Source organism: Tympanuchus pallidicinctus, unplaced genomic scaffold (assembly GCF_026119805.1).
Source record: "Tympanuchus pallidicinctus isolate F22 unplaced genomic scaffold, pur_lepc_1.0 scaffold1, whole genome shotgun sequence".
In the NCBI taxonomy this organism is placed as follows: Eukaryota; Metazoa; Chordata; class Aves; order Galliformes; family Phasianidae; genus Tympanuchus; species Tympanuchus pallidicinctus.
Genome location: NW_026294618.1, coordinates 61,961,286 through 61,980,235, shown reverse-complemented (window position 1 = coordinate 61,980,235; position 18,950 = coordinate 61,961,286). Strand labels below are relative to the sequence as shown.

At 42.2% G+C, this 18,950-nt stretch overlaps 1 protein-coding gene across 1 annotated transcript; it reads left to right on the top strand.

The window, feature by feature from the left end:
- The first annotated feature begins 1,843 nt into the window (after positions 1–1,843).
- GINM1 (glycosylated integral membrane protein 1) lies at positions 1,844–18,067 on the top strand. The gene is made up of 8 exons (XM_052681813.1): positions 1,844–1,986; positions 8,564–8,623; positions 8,797–8,893; positions 10,927–11,078; positions 13,179–13,335; positions 14,045–14,175; positions 15,492–15,655; positions 17,168–18,067. The coding sequence occupies exons 1-8, from the start codon at positions 1,882–1,884 to the stop codon at positions 17,274–17,276; spliced, it is 975 nt and encodes a 324-aa protein (XP_052537773.1). The 5' UTR covers positions 1,844–1,881; the 3' UTR covers positions 17,277–18,067.
- Positions 18,068–18,950: the final 883 nt, after the last annotated feature.

Below are 18,950 nucleotides of genomic sequence, written 5' to 3'. Positions count from 1 at the left end.
GGGGGCATGATGACCACCCTGCTTCTGCTGGCCCCACTATTTCTAATGCAGGCCAGGAGAGGACAAAAGAGAAGGAGGTGTGAAAGACTGGGAGAAAAGGGAAAGAATTAAAGAGGGAGGGGAGGGGAAAAACCACAGGAAGGAGACTTTCAATGACATTCAAAAAACAACAGGTTTTCTGTTCCATCCCAGTGAGTTCCTGAGTTCCTTGAGGTGAACTGATAACACATCCCAAGCTTTGCTGAAGTGTTCTGCAGGTCAGCGGGCCTTGAGTCCTTGTATTTGTATATGCTATGATATCATTACGTATCTCGCACGTGTTGTAAGCATTTTAATAATCACCCCCATACACAACAAGGTAGTGCTGTAGCTTACTTTTGCACATCTTGGCTTGTTGAGATGGAACTCCCATCTGATTTACTAATGGACACATAGTTAGGAATGTACTTGATATATAGGCTTCCTCCCACCAGAGCATGCAAATGGCTGCAAGTACTAACAAGAGCTGGATTCTTGGAGCTGCCCTCCTATCCCCACACTCCTACAGCACTCAGCAAAATGTCTGGCTGCGGAGTTGACATGCCATGGAGATTTTTTTGTCACATGAGCCTGAACAGAAAACAAATCCTTTGCCTATTTGTTTTAGTAAACCAAACACAATAGATTCAAATGAGCAAACAAATTTAGGACAGATCTGAGAGAAACTAGGTGATGTTGAAGAGAGGCTGTGGAAATTATGACATCAGTGCTTCTATTCCTTCATCCAGTGCTGACTTCTGTGTTGATGAGAGTCAGTTAATCAACTTTGTGTTTTCTAATCTCTGAAACAGTACTGTTGATAATAAATGTACTTTGGAATTAAAAATACCTAAGGTGTTTGTTTAATATGTATTTCTAAATCTATGACTCTCTCTTTCCAACTTGTTCCAGATGTTTATGACAGTTTGTCAGAAATGCCAACTGCACATGAATAAACAAGTTTGTATTTCTTTTACGATTTACGTTCACTATCAAAAACGCGAGTCACAGAGCAATACAATATCAGGCTGCAAGTAGCTTCACCAGGATAGCTCACATATTGCCCTTTCTGAGCTGCACTAGGCAGACCTGTTTGTCCCCTTACCATCAGAATGTCTTTTGCTAGCAGCTATATTCTTCCCATCTTTTTCTACACACAGATCACTATTTATCTCAAGATATTCAAGGCCAGGCTGGATGTGGCCCCGGGCAGCCTGGTCTGGTGGCTGGCAACTCTTCACATAGCAGGGGGGTTGAAACTAGATGATCTTTGAGGTCCTTTTCAACTCAGGTCCACGCTATGATTCTATGACCCCCATGCCCACCAAGAACCCGCCAATCTCGGCTGTTTCCCTTCTCTTTGCCTGAAACGCGTGCTATTGCGCTGTTACAAAGTTTCCGCCCGCGTTCTCCAGCCGAGGCTCAGACCTCTCACAGTCTAAACCTCAATCTCACGCGTTCTGCATTGCCGAAGGAATTCCCTCCGCCGCTGCCCCGCGGCACGCCGGTTGCTCAGCTCCCCAGCCCCGTGCAGCCCTCAGAATGCAGCCGGTGCTGCTGCAGCGAGCCCCGCCTCGAGTCGTGCGGGCGGATCGCTATAGGCGCCCTCGGGGTGCAGCCGGAGCGCGTTAGCAGGCACCCGTCATCTCGGGCGCGGAGGACGAGCTCCCGCTCCTGGGAAACCCGCAGCTATTTCCGAGCAGCGGGAGGGCCCTTCCCGGAGCACCGCCCGCCCCGACGCCGGCCCGCAGCAGCGGCCTGCAAGCTCCGCAGCCCGGCCCCGCGCCGCCTCCTCCGCCCGCCGCCCGGCCCCGCCCCGCCGCTTGTTGATGTTTCACTTTGTTTTAATTCCCGGGTCGCAAGATGGAGGCGGCGCTGGGACGGCGCGGGCGGCGGCTGCTGCTGCTGCTACTGCCGTTGACCGCCGCGCTGCAGCTGGGCCCGTCCGCCGCGCTGCCGCTGGGACAGGTACCGGAGGGGCGGCGGGGGGGGGGCTGGGAACCGCCGCCGCCAGTGGATGAGGAGGAGGCGGCGGCGGCGGGCGGGGCGGCGGGGGCTGCGGGCGCTGTGGGCGCTGCGAGCTCCCGGCGTAGCGCGGGGCGGGCGCAGGTGCGCTGCCTGCAGACTTCGTCCCGCTGTGCGCCGGCGTTTCGGGCTGAGGTGTGCGGGAAGAGGCGCAAAAGGACCGCGGTACGCGTCTGCCACAAACTTGGTGACTGCGTGCCTACTGCTTCCTGCCTCCCTTCAGTGATTCATCCATATAGTGTTTGAAAAATATCTGGCAGGCTGAAGGAGAAGAACATCATGGCTATCTGTACTGCTGGGCAGATCCACCTCGTGCTGTGTGTGTGTGTACATCCACTGTGTTGTGTCAGGCTGGTGCTGCACGAATACATGGTGCATTATGGCCGTTTCTTCTCCCAGTGATGTCTGTGCTTCTGAATTGAACCCACAGCAGGTTCCCAATGCAGCTGCGTATTCATGGAATCATAGAATGGCCTGGGTTGAAAAGGACCACAATGATCATTGAGTTTCAAACCCCCTGCTATGTGCAGGGTTGCCAAACACAGACCAGGCTGCCCAGAGCCACGTCCAGCCTGGCCTTGAATGCATCCAGGGATGAGGCATCCACAACCTCCTTGGGCAACCTGTTCCAGTGCAGGGCATCGTGCTGCCTGCTTTCTCCTTCCAGTGCCTGTGCTGGGTTCACCCAGCCATTGTACAGACACTGGAGGATTTGTCAGGGCCCCTTTTCCCTGTGGTACTGGTTGAAACAGTCCTCCTGAGGGCCTGGCACAGGCCCTGCACTGATACATCCTGAGCTCACTTCCTCGTCTCCACTTCCCTTTGCAACCATTGGAAGTGAGATGGGCTTAGGTCTTCAAGATGGAGATCTAGATCTTCAGACATCAGTACTCCCATTCAGGTGCAGTGAAGTGTGGGAGCACAGACATAGCGCAGTTGATCCTCAGGTACTTTGCTTTGGGTGTAGGGCAGGTGCATTTCAGAGCCCTCATAAAGCCTTACAGTGTGAGCAGGAGCTGGTGGGAGAAGGGCCTGGGCAGAATGGGAATTCAGTGCTGTTGGGTTGGCATCAGCAGCCAGGAGCTTAGCAACACATGGCATGTGATCAGAAGGCTCTTTCCTGAGGAGGTTTTGGTCTGCAGGCTGGTTGCAGCTTCCCTTTGGCTGTCATGGCTGTACACTCCAGCATCCTGAAAGTATGATGGCACAGCACTTCTGATAGTTTCACGTTTTGTCAGTCTTGTGCATGGCAGTAAGTTTGCCTCCAAGACATTATGGGACCCGTAGTGAGGAAAGACCTGAGAATGTTGGAGAACATCTGTGCAATTTTGTTTTCTAAGTTTGTAATGCTTTTGTTCAGCTCTGGAATGTGAACGCCTCCATTGTTGTGCAACACTTGTCGTTTCTTAAATAAGCTGTTTTGAAATCTGGGCTTTTTTTTTTTTTTTTAAAAAAAAAAAAAAAAAAGGAAAGAACATTAGTATGTGTGCTTTAGTTTTGCTTTCTCCTCCCGAAATTTGGACAAGCAAATCTGGATTACAAATTGGGAAGAAAAACAAACAAACAGAGGCAAGGAATGATGCCATAAGAGTATAACTGATCTTCATCAAAGTAATGTGTTTTTATAGTGCTCGGTCAAGAATTAGATTTTCTGCCTCAGAATATTTTTGATGTGCTGTCAGGAACTTGCTGAAAGCACAGTGAGCTGAATGCTCTGATGTTTGTTTACTTCATTAGCTGTTGAAAATTTAGATTTAACTGTTTTCTTTCAAACAGGCTTACTTGCCTACTGGACCTTATATTCATTTAGTTGCGTGAAAAATATTTTTCAGGCTATTTGTTGGCTGCAAGAAACCTGCAAGATAGATTGTTTCATAACAGAAAAAAAGTAATCTTCACTACATCAGCCATGAGTGTGTGTGCAGTGGGTGTCGTGTATTTTAATCAAAGAAACTTGTTTATAGTTCTTTTGTAGCTTTATGCCAATTTTTCTATTAACATCTTGGCATATGTTCTGAATTTTATACTTAAAGTATACCACATCATCTTTCTGTGTATACCTGATTGAATTAAAGCAGTGTGATGCAGCTGTGTCCTGATTATGTGAGATGAAGTGTTCAGCTTTAAAATTCTGGATAAAACATTCATAGTGTGAGTTGATTTCATAGGGAGAGAGCATAGGCAACACACATAGGGCAGGGGAAAGGTAAGCAATGTTATTCCGTGAACATCACAAAACAAGGAAGGAATATGTGTGCTTGTTCAGAATAGTAAAGCAAAAGCATCAATGTGTTAGCTTTATATGTTAACAAGATAGTTGAGTTGTAGTTACCTAAGCAAGTACGGAATTTCACTGTCTTATCTTACATATTGTCATGCTGTTTAATAATACCAAGCCTTCTTTGAGAAGACTTTGTACTGAAGTTTGGTGAAATATGAGGGGCTAACTGTGGTTCTCCAGTCTTGCTGGGGTCTGTACCAAGACTGTTTCCTACCTCATCTGTGCCTGGTGGGCAGCTGAAGCCCTACAGCATAGCTTTGTTTTGAGTCTGATGAAGGAATAAGAACGGAACCTGAGACCCTGTGGAGCCAGTTTTCCATGTGTGTGCCAGGACTCAAAAGCAGTGTGAATTTGGATGGTAGTTTTTGGCTTGTTTGAACACTCTTTCCCACAATCTCCATTCAAATTTAGAAACAGATTCTACTTTTGTCCATTTCTTACTTGCATGGCCACTTCTGTTGATTTCCCATTTCCATACTGCTCAGAGGATATCCGTGCACAGCTGCTACAGGGGCTGTCTGTCCCCTTGCTGCCCATGCAGCTGACCGTGCTGCCAGGCGCTGTGCCATCTGCTCCTTGAAGCAGCAGGAGCCTTGTTTGGGAGCCTGGGGAGAGGGATAGGACTGTGTGAGGCTCGAAGGCACTTGGGTGCCACTGATTAGACCTACAGCTTTGTCTTGTGTGGCATTTTTCATAAAAGGCTACGGGTGGGTGAAGATATGTGCAGAACCGGTGTGGGGACTCTTTAAGAAGCAACAAATATTCCCTTTCAAATAATGTCAGGTGCTTTATATTCTTTCTGTCACCATTCTCTTTGCTAGCACTCTATTGCACTGCTCCAATGAGCTTTCCTGGGTTCTGTTGCAGCACGTGGTGAAAGGAGTAGAACATAATCACTGCCTGCTTATTGCTGTTGATTCAGGCTTACCGAAATTCACTAGTTCACATAAAACCTGTCATGCATGTTGCTACACTATTACTGCCCCAGCCTTGCTTTCCTCTAATAGAGAAGCATAAATCTGTGTGGAGGTGCTGTCCTCTTTGCAGGTACTGTGTCCACTGCTGCTGTGAGTATCCCTGCCAGAGTGCTGTAACAGTGATGAGAAGTCCTAGGAAAAATCAGGAGATGCATCTGCACCCAATAACAGCATTAGGAGTGATTTTAAGACGTACAAACTAGACTTACACTCATGGTTCAGGCTTCTCCAGAAAGCAACAGAACAAGATGGAGGATTACTGCGTTCGGCCTATGTTCAGGACTCAGTAGGTTCATTGCCATTTGGGTCAGTGGTGCAGGAAGGATCAGTGGGAACACAGCCGTGAGGAACTGATCTCCAAGGAAGAACGAAATGAGCTGAGAGGATCAATAAAATCAGGAAAACTGAATTGAAGGGCTGTTATTTTCCCTGAAAAGGTGCTATCAAGAGCAATGAATGACCTGTTCATAAGCTGCAACAGGAAAGTTTCAGGTTAGGCATCAGGAAAGCTTTTAACATTAGAGAGAAAAAAATGAACACTAGAGTAAATAGTTGAGGAGAGCGTTCATTTTTTGGACATCACCAGAAAGCTTTAAGAATTGGGTAAATGAACACCGGTCAGGAATGATGTCAATACGAGTTGTTTTTCACTCTGGAAAAGTGGCCTTGAGATGTTTCTGTATCAGTTTGGGAATTTGGAGCAAGAACAGTTGACACCCAGTTATTTGTTCACACCAAAACTTGGAGATCTACTTGCAGTGTTTCACAGCAAGTCTGGTACCAAGACTGTTAAGACTGCTTAGGCAAAACAAGAACATACAAGAGGTCAGAAAATACTCAGATAAAAGCGAGTCTCACACTTCTCCCAGCTGTTAGCCTCTGTCTCCACTGCTTGTCTGCCTCTTGCTTATGGAGAGGGAAACAAGCTGGCAACAAAGTGGCCGTTCTCCTGCCAGCTTAATGAGCTGTAGCTGCTCACTGACTTGGCAGAAATGGGAGGGAAGGAAGATGTGCTGGAGAGGAGAGAGCTGCACTCCGTCAGTTGGTGGCAGAGGGAGCAAGCTGTTAGATCAGCTCAGCTGTCTTACTTGTCTGCATGCGACCATCTAATGTAATTTAGACAGCACGGATGTGTTCTCCTAAATATTTTAATTTCTTAAGCACATAATGTGCTGTTCAAATGCAAGCTCTGTGTGTGCAACAGAATTCATGATTGTGCTTTTGTTTACCAGGTCAACAGAGCTGACAACTTGAAGAAATCATCACATGCACATTTCACTTTGTGCATACAGTGCTCATTTGCTGAGCACATTTATTTTGCCTGAAGTCCTTCATTTTCAAAGACAGCATTTGATTAAATTAAGAGATGGGGGACTTTCCCTCTTCCTAGCAGTAGCTGGCTATCTGATGTTTTACTTTTCTAGTAATCTCTGAGTCGCTTTGTAGATGTTGAGAAAAGATTGCAAAATACTTTCTGCGCAGAGGAGCTCAGACTTGGTTTGAAGCTTAAAACTGAAGCGTTATTAAGATTGCCTGAAAAGTCCATCCTCCAGGCCCTTTGAATTCCCAAAAAAGAGAAAATATCAGGAAGTCAGGACAGCGTCTTGATCATCTGTTATGCAGTTTGGGAGTGTAAAATTAGCACAGCTCTGAGGGATTAATAAAGTGCTGAGAGTTTGGCAATTTTTTTTTTTTTTAACTATACAGCATTCTTAAAATATGAGGAACAAAATAAGCGGCTTGAGGAAGGCTACGGGATGGCAGAACAGATTACATCCCACAGTTATACGATGGATCTAGTTTAAATGTCCAGTAATAGATTTCCGGTTTTCTAAGTCAATTTACATTTTATCTGAATAACTGGGATCGGAGCTTTGGAGAAAAGTCAGCATAAATACCCATTTCCTAGGAAGGGCAGGGAAAAAGATTTTTGATCTCGGTGGTCAGAGAATTTTGCTACTGACTTGACAAATGCATCTGAAACATCAAGGACAAGTAATTTCCAACCAAAAGGAAATTACCTTCCTTTAAAAAAGATGCTGTACTTAGTTAAATAGATCATTAATATGAATCTGTGTTGGATTTTAAATGACACTTTCCCCTATGAAGCCAGATTTCTGCTGAATCAGATTGGGATGCTGTTTTTCAGTTTGTGGTAGCTCTGGCTGCTATGCATCCCCATTGTTTTAAGGAAATTTTTATCTTACAGTTGTACTCCAGAAAGTTTCTGCTCATGAATTGGGATGACATTGTACTGGGTAGAAACATGGCAAAAAAAAAAAAATCATTTGTGCTCCAAGTATTCCCTGCCTAAGAAGTCTTTCATTCACTCTTTCATTCATTCTGAATTCTGAGGAGTTCTCCTCTGTGGAGACATGCCTCATTTTTTAGTTGTTCAAATGTGAAACTGTCTCAAACGCAGAGCTAAAGATGCTGAAGGGACAGAGAAGAGTTTTCCAGAGGAAAGTGAAACACGGATAGAGTAACGTAAGGCTCCCAAAAGGCAAATGGAGAACCTAACATTATTTCTGAGATGACTCAGGAAAGCAGTGTGGCACTTGTTACATGGTTTTGTGTATCGTCACAGGGCAGTTAGGAGATTTCAGGACCCATCTGCTAAAGAACCCCTCAGGTTAGAAGGATGAAATGAGAGGACAGAATGACGGAAACAAGAAATCACAGCAACTGAGGTTTGAAAGAAGGAAATAAATCCCTGGGGCTTGGAGGAGGCCTGTGTGGCATAACTGGGAAATGATGACCAGAGGAGAAAAACAACACAGGATCACTGCTGGTGCTGATAAAGCCAGGTGTTCTTTATCACAACAGGCTGACAGCTTGAAGGCTTAATGGAGCTCTTAAACTTGACAGAGATGGGGAATCTGATTGTATCATGCACTGTCTGTTCTGTTTCAACTAATGTGAGTCTCCTGTTACCATTTACATCCCTGTGTAACAAGTTCTTCTGATAATTTTGTTTGATTATTATTTTGTCTGCGTTTAAAAAATAAGTTACACTTAGAAGGAAGCAGTCACTTCTTTTTTCTCATCAGTCAATTTTATTAAAAAGTGGAGAAAAAAATGTACCTGGAACGAGGAAGCATATCTCTGTTACTTCTGTTTGCAAGACAGAAAGCCTGAGAATGTGCTTTGGGACCTGCATAGGGCCGTTCCGCAGCAGAGCATGTGAAAGTTGCTTATGGCCTGCAGGGCCTTGTGTATTTTCTCACAGAAATATACATCTCTTTTCTTTGTTGTTTTCCAGGAAACAATCAGAGTCAATGTTATGATGTTGAAAAGCAATGGAGAATTTCATAAAGGGCAGGTTTGTCTGGTTTTTCTATTTATTCAGTGAATTAATATGCAGCGAAAAAAGTCAGCATGTGGATAAGAGTATATTGTGGTCTGACTTCAGTCAGTGTTAATTGTGTTCCTGTGAGAACAGAACTACAGCATAGGGGCAGGACTGCACATTCAATCTGTCTGTCTGTCTTTCAGGTTGTGTTTAATATCACCTATGCTAATGGACAGGTGTATCTAAATGATTTTCCTATGAGAAGCGGAGTTGCTCACATAACGTGTCAAACAGTAATATGTGAGTATTCTTTTTTTTTTTTTTCCCCTGCGGTATTTTCTTTCCTTGTTATCCAGTAATGAAAGCTTACAATTTCTGCGTGTGCTCATACTCTGCAAATTTCAGCACAGTAGAAGCAAATTTCCCAAATTAGGAAAGTTTCCCTACTGATATGTGTGGAAAAAATCTTAGTGCCTGGTATTCAAGTCACATTGATAGGCTTGCATCTAAATGGTTGAATCTGAACTCAAGACTCTGCCTGTCTTTTCAGAAGAATGTTTTGCAGGACAAGCTAGACAATGTAAACAGAAGGATGCAGCTCCACCCTGCTAATAGCCATGTCCCTTGGCTCACTGGCATGCGTCCAAGCAGAGGCTCAACAGCAAAAATATGAAGATTTTTTGGGAAGATATTTTTCATTATCTCATTTCTGTCTTTAGTAGACAAAGAAGGTTGTCCTCGACAGGATATTAAGGCACCAGTACTGCAGTTCTGCTGTGTTTTGTAGTAGTTAATGTTTTCAGATGATCTTGAAACTGTTGGTTTTTTGGTATTTTTTTTTTTTTCCCCACCAATTAAATGCAGCACCTTTGTGAAAGATCAGAAAGCACTGTGATTTTTGAGATGCTCAGAACATACTGTATAATTAATTAAGTGAGGACCATTGTGTTACTTGCTTTAAGCTTCTGTTGTTTTCAGAACGATCTCTTGATGGATCGGGTGCAGTCATTCTGCTGCTTGGTTTCTGAGGTCATCCCCCCTTTATACTCAGTCAGTTTACTTAGAAAATACTAATGCTTTTCTAAATGGCTTCTCTGAGCCATGACCTTGTCTCTTGAACCCTTCCTTCTCAAGTATTATCAATTATTAATTTCACATTATTTCTTTTCTGAAGTGGGAGAGCAGTAATTCACTTCTCTATTTCTGGGGTGGTTATATTCCTATTGCTTCTGTGTTTTCTACCCTAGGACAGAAAAATGTGACAAAATGTTTACAAACAAGGTAATGTTTTTATTGACTAATTTTGAGAGATGCTGAGCACTCTACTGTAGCGGATCCTATTAATTTCCAAAACCATAGTTGAATAGCTTGCAGTGGCTATAGTTATGGATGAAAATCTGATACAATGAGAAAAATACTGTTTTGACCTGGGAGTATGGAATTGTCCATTCCCATGTTTGGGTCTAGATCCTCAACACAGTACTTCTGTTACCTGCAAAGCAACAGTTACATGCGTACTAAATTCTCAACAGCAGATCCAGATAATGTTTATAAAAGGCTGAAAGAGTATTGAGATACTCATTATTTATTAGGAGAGGGGAAAAATAATCCTGAATATCTGTATGTAAAATTCAAATTGAGCCAAACGTTCACAATCTTGAATATTAGAGACCAAGTCTCCAGAGAAGCAGTGTCTTGACATTATTGTTACATTGTGCCTGGACCTATGTCCCCACTTCAAGTTTCCACAAAGTCAGTTTCAGATCAGTGAACATCTTTAGCTCCAGCCTGACGCATGAAAGGTTGGGACTGCAAGGAGCATCATTATCTTGGGATCTTTGGTCTTTTAATATTTGCTTGCCGCTGTAATTCAGAAAGTATTCAGCAAGCATGTTAGTGCTTACACCCATGGGGAACAATCCCTCTTTCTTTCCTTCTGCCACTTATTTTCCCAAAGTAAGATTCTCTTAAATGGTTCCAAAAAGGATTTTTCTATATTTAAAACTGCTGAATAGCTTTATGAGGAAAAGGGTTGCAGGTGGAGTTGTTTGACTGACAGAACAAGTGAAGCATTCCCCCACGTGCCTCTTAAGCAAGCACTGCAGGTGACACACAGTGCTGGTGGCTTAGAAACTGGGGCAGCAATCTTAGCTCCTGTACTGTGTGATTTATGTGGTGGGTTGGACTCCCTGACTTCCACTGCTGCCCTCCAGCTCCAGCAGGCCTCACCTTTATGGATGCCACATCTATGTGCTCCATGGAGAGCTTCATCATGCCCTGCCTTCTGCTTGGGATGGTTTCTCTTTGAAAACTGTGCCATTATGTCTTAACAGTAGAGAATGGCAGCCTGGATGATATGGTGGAGCAGCAACGCCTGGGAACTGTCAGCGTTCGCATCATGGTTCATGAGTGGCCTCTGGCATCCAGTTCTGATTTGCAGCTGATTGTCATTCAGGAAGAAGTGACAGAAATTGATGGAAGACAGGTAAGGAAAAATAATACTTTGCTTGTTTTGAGTTTAGAGTTGAAAGGCTTACATGTGTGTGGATGGTGGTAAAGGTACAAAGCATGTAATCTAATGCTAGCTAGCAGACTGCTGATGGAGTTAAAATCAACCTGAGTCAGGAGAGGTGTTTCATGAGGAGAATTTAAGCTTTAATGTTTACATTCTTATCTCAGTAGTTAATAGTTGGATGACTTTCCATTAAGCTTGTTAGAATATACAATTTACAACTTCCTGAAGGGAGGTTGTGATGAAAAAAGGTCTGGCCTCTTCTCCCAGGCAAATAGTAGGACCCGAGGAAATGGCCAGAAGTTGTACCAGAGGAGGTTTAGGTTGGACATGAGGAGAAACTTTTTCTCTCAGAGAGTGGTCAGGCACTGGAATGGCTGCCCAGGGAGGTGGTGGAGTTGGCGTCCCTGGCATTGTTCAAGAGGCGCCTGGATGAGGAGCTACAAGAGATGGTTTAGTAGCTTCTGGTACTGGGAATGGAAGGGTGCTTGGACTAGATGATCTTGCAGGTCGTTTCCAACCTTGCGATTCTATGATTCTATATCATGAACTTTTCCAAAATGCAAGGAAAGTCAAACTCACAAGCAGTATTTCACTTTCAAAGTAATGTACAAAGTTAATAAATGGGCACGTGCTCATTCTGACTCTGAGATTTTGCCCATTCTTTATTTCAAGCTAATAAAACATTTCTACCGCACAGCTTGCAGGAGCATCCTCTGAAGGGGGCTTACTAGGAAAGATCATCTGAGGGCTTAACCTTAGACTGTTTTGTATTCAAGCCAATTCATTCATCTGAATAAAAATCTTGATATTGAACATGGATTTCTATTTTTTATTTTTTTTTTTGAGAGGAAGAGCAAAATAAAAAATCCACAAAACTTCTAACTGTATTTGCACACACAGCAGTGAATGTGAGGGGCTACAACTGAGCTGAGATTGAAATGTGCAGAACTGAGTTCTCACAGTCACTTAAAAGTTATACTTTTCCAACCAGAGAGATTATAGTTAGAAGATAGAGCTGTTGTCCTATATTCTGCTGTATTTTTTTAATAGGAAAATGATGACAATACCATTATCTTTAATTAATTGCAGTCTCGTCATAAATTACTCTGGCATGAAGCATTTCTCTGTGAAAATTTTTCTCTTAATAAAAGCGATGATCCCACTCAGATTTGAAGCTTTTTTAGTGAGGTCCTTACCCCACTGTTGGCTAATATACTTTGGTTTGGAACATTTGTTAGACAACAGTGTTGCAGTAGTTCATATCTCAAACTAGACATCAAAATGCAAATTGGGTTTTCATAGACACCTGGTAAGAACACATAGAAACCTCACTCTGTTCCCCTAATTATTCTGTTAAGCTTTCAATCTTTCTAATTAGGTATCAGCTGACAGTAACAGTCATCTTTTTAGCTGTATTGTTCTGCACATGTTAAAAGCAAAAGGCTGATGGCTGTGGAAGCAAGAGTGAAATCACGTCATCCCCTGTATTCCTTTTTGAAGACATGTACCTGTTGACAAGCTGTTTTACATCAGACTGTAGTAGAAGAATTGAATATATGAACACACAGTTACTCTGTACTTCATTGTTGCCTGTTCTGGATGATATCACTTTAAAGAAAAATAAGCCAAAGCTAAACAAAAACACCAATGAATATCTCAGCAAGATTTTTTCAGTTGGTGGGGGAAAAAAAAGCAATGACTACAAAAGCAGCAGTGTCAGTCTCATCTGAGCAACATTTCCATGTGCCCTTTCAATATGTATATTTGAGTTTTTCATGCTTTAAAGTGCCTCCTTGACATGAGGAGCTCTGTAAGACTTGGTTGAAAGCCCAGTGATTGACTACGACATGTTTTTGTAGGGAGAGGGAGACCTGGTTCATTCAGCATACATTCTAATACAGCAGTGCCTGTAGAAGTGTGTTAAGTAAAGCTAAGAGTACTGATTCATGTTACAGCACCTGTCTAAATCTTACTGGCTTGGAGTTTACGAGCATGTATTGGTTTTCTTTGCCAGCCTACTTTGTCTTTACTTTAAACTCAACAATATCAACCTGTTTGCATCTCTTGCAGGTTCAGCAGGAAGAAGTAACAGAAATAGATATCTTAGTGAAGGACCTGAGGGTACTGAGACATTCAAACTACACTGTCCCTTTGAAAGAGAGTATGTTGTATTCCATCCCAAGGGACAACGACGTGCTATTTACGCTTCCCAACCTCTCAGGAAAAGGTCTCTTTCTTAGCTGTTACATAATATTTTTGAGCATAATCTATATACTGATTTACAAGGACAAAATAACATTGTTATCCCAGTGTTGTTTTGCATGGTTAAACAGTTGTCAGATTAACCATTAAGTTTTTATTTTAAAATTTATTTATACCTGAATTCTAGTCTTCTACATTCTAGTTACTACTTTTGTTTTGTTTCCAAATCTGTTCTCCTTTGAATTACTTGTGCTTGTAAAATCATAGCCCAGACATTTACGTAAATTTCTCTTTCAGTGCTGTTTCGGAAATTTCCCTAAAGCTCCCCCTTATCCTGAGATCAAAAGGAAAAACTGTGAAGGAAATACCTGTATGGGTCACTTCCAAATCAGAGAAGAGTTATTAAACTTGAATAACTTTAAAAAAAGAGAAGTTATTGGATACTTTAATCTTATTTCAGTTCAATCAAAAACTCAAGGATTTATTAGGAGATAAATATTTTTATCTAGCTTGTCACTTTTAAAATCTGATGACAGCTGAAATTCATAACTAAGGGCTGCATTGTAATACTGCTGCTTCTTATCAAGTGGAAAAAAAATTGCTGGTTTTCTTTGATCTTAATGAAATGCATGTTTTTGCTTCCTAGCTCACAGAGTCAACTAATAATAATAAAAAACAAAAAAAAGCACCCCTCCAAAACAAGCCTCCCACTATATCCAACTTTTCTTCTTCAGATATTCAAGATCCACTGCAAACTACCAGTCAGTACTTGATCTGGCAGGTAGAAACCACTGTGGATGAAGAGACATTACCTGGCAAGTTACCAGAAACACCTCTTAGGATAGAACCTCCGTCTTCCTACAAGGTGGGGTCCTGTGGTTGTTTGTCCTTTGTGGTTTTTTTTCCCCTCCCCCTTTTTCTCCTCTGTCTCCACAGAAATGGGAAGATGACTTGGGGACATTCCTAGGAAGACAAACGTAGCAACATGCTGCTGATAAAGCAGAATGTTATAGTTCAGGAGAACAGACAAATAGGCTTCCTCTCTGTTTTTAGTATTGTCTACAGAAACATGTACAAATACAGGGTTACTTCCTTCCTGGATGGTTAGAGAAGGAATCAAATAAGAGCACTGTTAGGATCCAGATGATAGACTTTCTTTGTGTAGAGGCCAAACAAAACATTACTTAAAGACAGTAATAAGGTGTGTAACATTTCTTTGTTCTCTATTTTTTACTTGAAGAAAGCAATATGGCATATAATAGATTTCTCAAGGGAGAATTGCTATTCCACTTATTTGTGTGAGGTTGTGACAGTGGCTGAAGTCACAGAAATCCCCACAGCCCCACTATGAACAATCCCCACAGCCAACCACTGTGACTGTTACAGCCACAATCCAGAAAACTGTAAAAACAACAAAAATAAATTAAAACTAAGACAAAACCTTCATAAACTACACCTTAGCAGTGAGAAATCTTTCTTACTCCAGTCGAAGTCACACATATGAGTGTCACATACATGCTGTGAAAATGAGCTGTGATATTTACATTATAACAGACTGAGTATTTACAGCAGTTTTAACTTTTTTTTTTTTTTTTTTTTTTTTTTTTTTTTTTAAGCTTTAAATTGCTTTTTTTTTTCCCCTGACAGCTTAGAGGCAGGTGCTGGCCACTGGTTGATGAGCCATGAGTATCACCAGCTGTAAGAAACACAGCAGCACCTTGAAAAGCTTCAGTTCCAGATGAGTTACAGATAGGCTTTCACAGCCTACTTTGTGGTGGAGAGAAATGCTTGAAATGCACTGCTTAGAGAGGATGGCAGAAATGGTATGCTGCAAGTTACAGATAGGTTAGAGAACGTGCTACCCCTCTCCTGAGTTTCAGTGACCCTTCTTTGCTGTATACAGGAATGAAATCATAGCTACCCTGAGTATAGGTCAAGTAGCCCACCCTTCACCTACTCTGTTCAAGTGTCCTTTGTTTTCCCAAGTGGCCTTTCCTTTCAGGGAACTCTTTGAGGATGAGTCACTTCTGCACAAATCAAACCTTCCATAGAAATAGTTCAGTTGAAAGGTTCCAAACTTTAGAAAAGAAACAAATCTGAGTCACCAATCAATTACATCCTGCTTTTACCAATAGCTACAAAACTGCACCTGCTATGTTTTGCAACCTGCTTTGATTGTAGGTGATGTGCCAGTGGGTGGAAGACTTGAGAAAATGGCTCTGCAGATTCTGGTTTAAATCTTTACCCATTTTCTTTAATTTGATGGAAGTCATTGTGGTTGGAGTTATTGGAGCAGCGCTCATTCTAAAAGTCTTAAAGGTGATTTTCCCTTCCTGTGAGCCCAAGTAAGTAACTTGTGCTTTTTTCTTTTTCTTTTTTTTTTTTTTCTCCTGTGAAGACAAAGCATTACTGAAAAATCTTTCGAGTCAGAAGCAGCCTCATTTTTAGGCAGATGGTGACAACAATTTAATAAGGATGCAGCAAATTATCATTTCAAGTGACCTTTTGATGCATAGGCAAATTTTTCATTAGAAGCATCTTTAGCTTGGCTGTGGTAATACCAAATTTTGATTAGTTCTTCCAAGGACTACATTTTGAGACACCATAACATACCTCCAACAGAGGAGGGTAGAAGCTAGAGCTAAGCTGTTCCAGCAATTCTGCATCTTTCCGTAGTGCTGCAGTCGTTACTGTAATCATGAAAGGCCTCAAGTTTGGCTTTGCAAATTAGGATGGGATTTCTTTAAGGAATTATCTATCTAGGCAGCTTGGAAGCCGTAGGGAGAGGTGGCAAAAGGTTAAAAATAAAACTGATTGATTATGAATGGCTTTATTTGCTCGGCTGGTATCTTACCAGGAACACTGGTATAGTATTTTTCGGATAAGCAAGTTTTCCAAACAAGTGTGGAAGTATGAAATGGCAACTGCAGCTAAGAAATCACTACAGATTTAGAGATGGAGTAGGAAAGCATGAATGTTTTTAAGGAACCCAAGTCGACTTGGGAAGCCTTAATCCTTGGAACCTAATGTTTTTTTTAGGAGGAACGACTGACAGCAAATCTTGCTTCCTCACTTGGAGTAAGCACAGCTGATATTCTCAAATACTGCTGACCAGCTGTGTTTCTGAATGGCCCTGAGCCTGGCTAATCTATGCATGCACCCAGGGATAAGAGTTGGTCTTAGTGCTTCTGACAGAGCTAGGAAAATAGAGGGTTGGTAAACTGAGAAGGCTGGAAACTGCAATGACAGAAGATACCATGCTTCCCCCTGACACTTCACAAAGCCTGCTGTCAGAGTAGAGTACTTCTTGGAACTAGCTTGTTAGAGCAGGAAAAGTGAAGAAACAGTTTGTAACAGCTGCTCTCCAACAACCGCAAGGAGCCTAATGCTGTGAAGCTCTGAAATAAGCAGAACTAGGGGGAAAAAAAATCTTACCACCACAAACTGTTCAGCAAAATGCCTGATGATTTATCCATGGCAGAGGTTGGTACAGAGCAGAGGAACCATACTGCAATAACTTGTCCAACTGGAGAACACAGAGCCTGTGTGTGGCTTGTCAGAGCATTCTGAGGAACTGAAAGGCTGAACAACTTTAAGCTATGTCAAAATTGAGCCTACTCTGCTGATAGTTCAGACATACAGACTGAATTGGGGACTCTCTCTGAAACAAGAGCCAGTACTTTTTAAACCAGTTTTTCATAAGATTTTCATTCTACTTTTGAAGGAGAGGTATTATTAGGATAATACTTGATGTATTAAATGAAAGTTTAGGGTGCTTTTAAGAATATGTCTTATTTTTTAGAACACAGGACTGTTTTGAATATTATTTTCTAATGCCAGCTGATTTTACCTTTCAGAGGCATCCTTCTCCTGGATCAAATGAGCTTTGTACCTGTGATTACCATCAGCTTGCCTTCAGATGTTCCAGACAGGAAAAATAATTTAGATGAGAAAATATGTACTTAATATTGTATTTACTTCAGAGTTGCTCTTTTCTGTTGTTGTTGTTTGTTTTTAATGAATTTTTAGTTGACTTGAAATTTGGCACTTGATCTTAATACTTTGTTTCCTACTGAGAAAACTAAGCAAGTTGATTAATTGGTAAAGGGATAGTCAGGATGAGGCCCAAAGCTGACTTCCTTGTACCTCTTCATAAACATGCAGCCTTTTTCAGAAGCTTCAAAATATAACAGCTACCATTGGTTTTAACTTCTGTGAAGTCACTTCTCTGCAGCTCAGACACGATGCTGGCTGCCTTCACACCTACAGATAAACCAGCTCTCCTAAGTAGCCAGCTGATGAAATTCAGGGTGTCCTGAAGTCTCCAAATACCACTTTTCAGAAAAAGACAAAGGAGTACAACAAACGTTACGTGTGCCTGCAAGCCAAAACAGAGCTACCCAACCTGGGTTCAGGTCTCTTAGGGTTGAGTGTGCCTTGCAAGGAAAGTATCACTACCAAACATCTGTATTGCTCAAGTAATTTGACATATATGCAAAACAAAATTTAAAAAGGTAGATTTCTATTTCAAGCACTTTATACTTTTATGACCCCCTACTTCTCATAAAAATTGTTAGCACTACGTGTAACTTGGCTTATTCACAAGGTTCTTTTTGTATTTGTGGCAGTGCTATGTGACATCTCAAAATCAAGGAAAAAAAAAAAATCTACAATACTGGCTTACTAAGTAGGCCCAGTCTTCCCATGCTGATTTGTACTGTTCATGTTTTTCAAATAAACATTTAAATTGTTTATTAGACTGTGTTGAAGCATATATTAATTTTGCTATGTAAACTAGCAGCTTGGGGTATGTGTTGGATACATGGAGCTATTTGGCTTTTTTAGCTTTTCATTGTTCTAACGTTGTTTTTAAGAATGATGGGGGGGGAGGGAGAATCCAGACTACCTGGCATTAGACTGAGCAGTCATCATAACCCTAATGCAAAATTACCTATGCTTTTTGTTCTAGCACCTTATGCATTTGTACTTCATAGTTCCTTCCCCGAGCTTAGTGGCACCAGAGAGCAGGATCCCAACCATTCCCAGATCACCTGCCCCCTCAGCTGGCCATGTCGTGGCTGACACGGTGCTTCAGGTGGGTGTGGAGCATGAAATGTCCAAGCTCTGCTGATCTGAAACAAGCAGCAGTGATGGACATCACTGGAGTCACAAGCAGTGCTTTTCCAGGACTCTATCCCAAGAGAGCTACCACAGTGATACCATGACTGGTTAAGACATAGAGCTTGAGGCATTTGAATTAAGAATGAAATTTAGTGAAAGAAAACATGACAGAGGTGGTTGTCATCCACAGCTAATAAGGAAACCACACAGACTCTAACACAAAGGTGGTGACTGCACAGACAAGAACTGCTGAAGCAAGTCTCCCACAGACAGACAAAGCCTTCTTCCATGCATGTGGAAATGAATGCCCCTTCACAGAATTACTAAGCTTGGAAAAGACCGCTAAGACCACCCAACCCAACTGCCTACCTGTCACCACCACACCACGAACCACGTCCCTCAGTGCCACATGTACGTGTTTCTTGAATACCTCCTGGAATGGTGACTACCACCTCCCACGGCAGCCTGTTTCAACACATCACCACTCTTTCAGAGAAGAAATTTTTCCTAATACCCAAC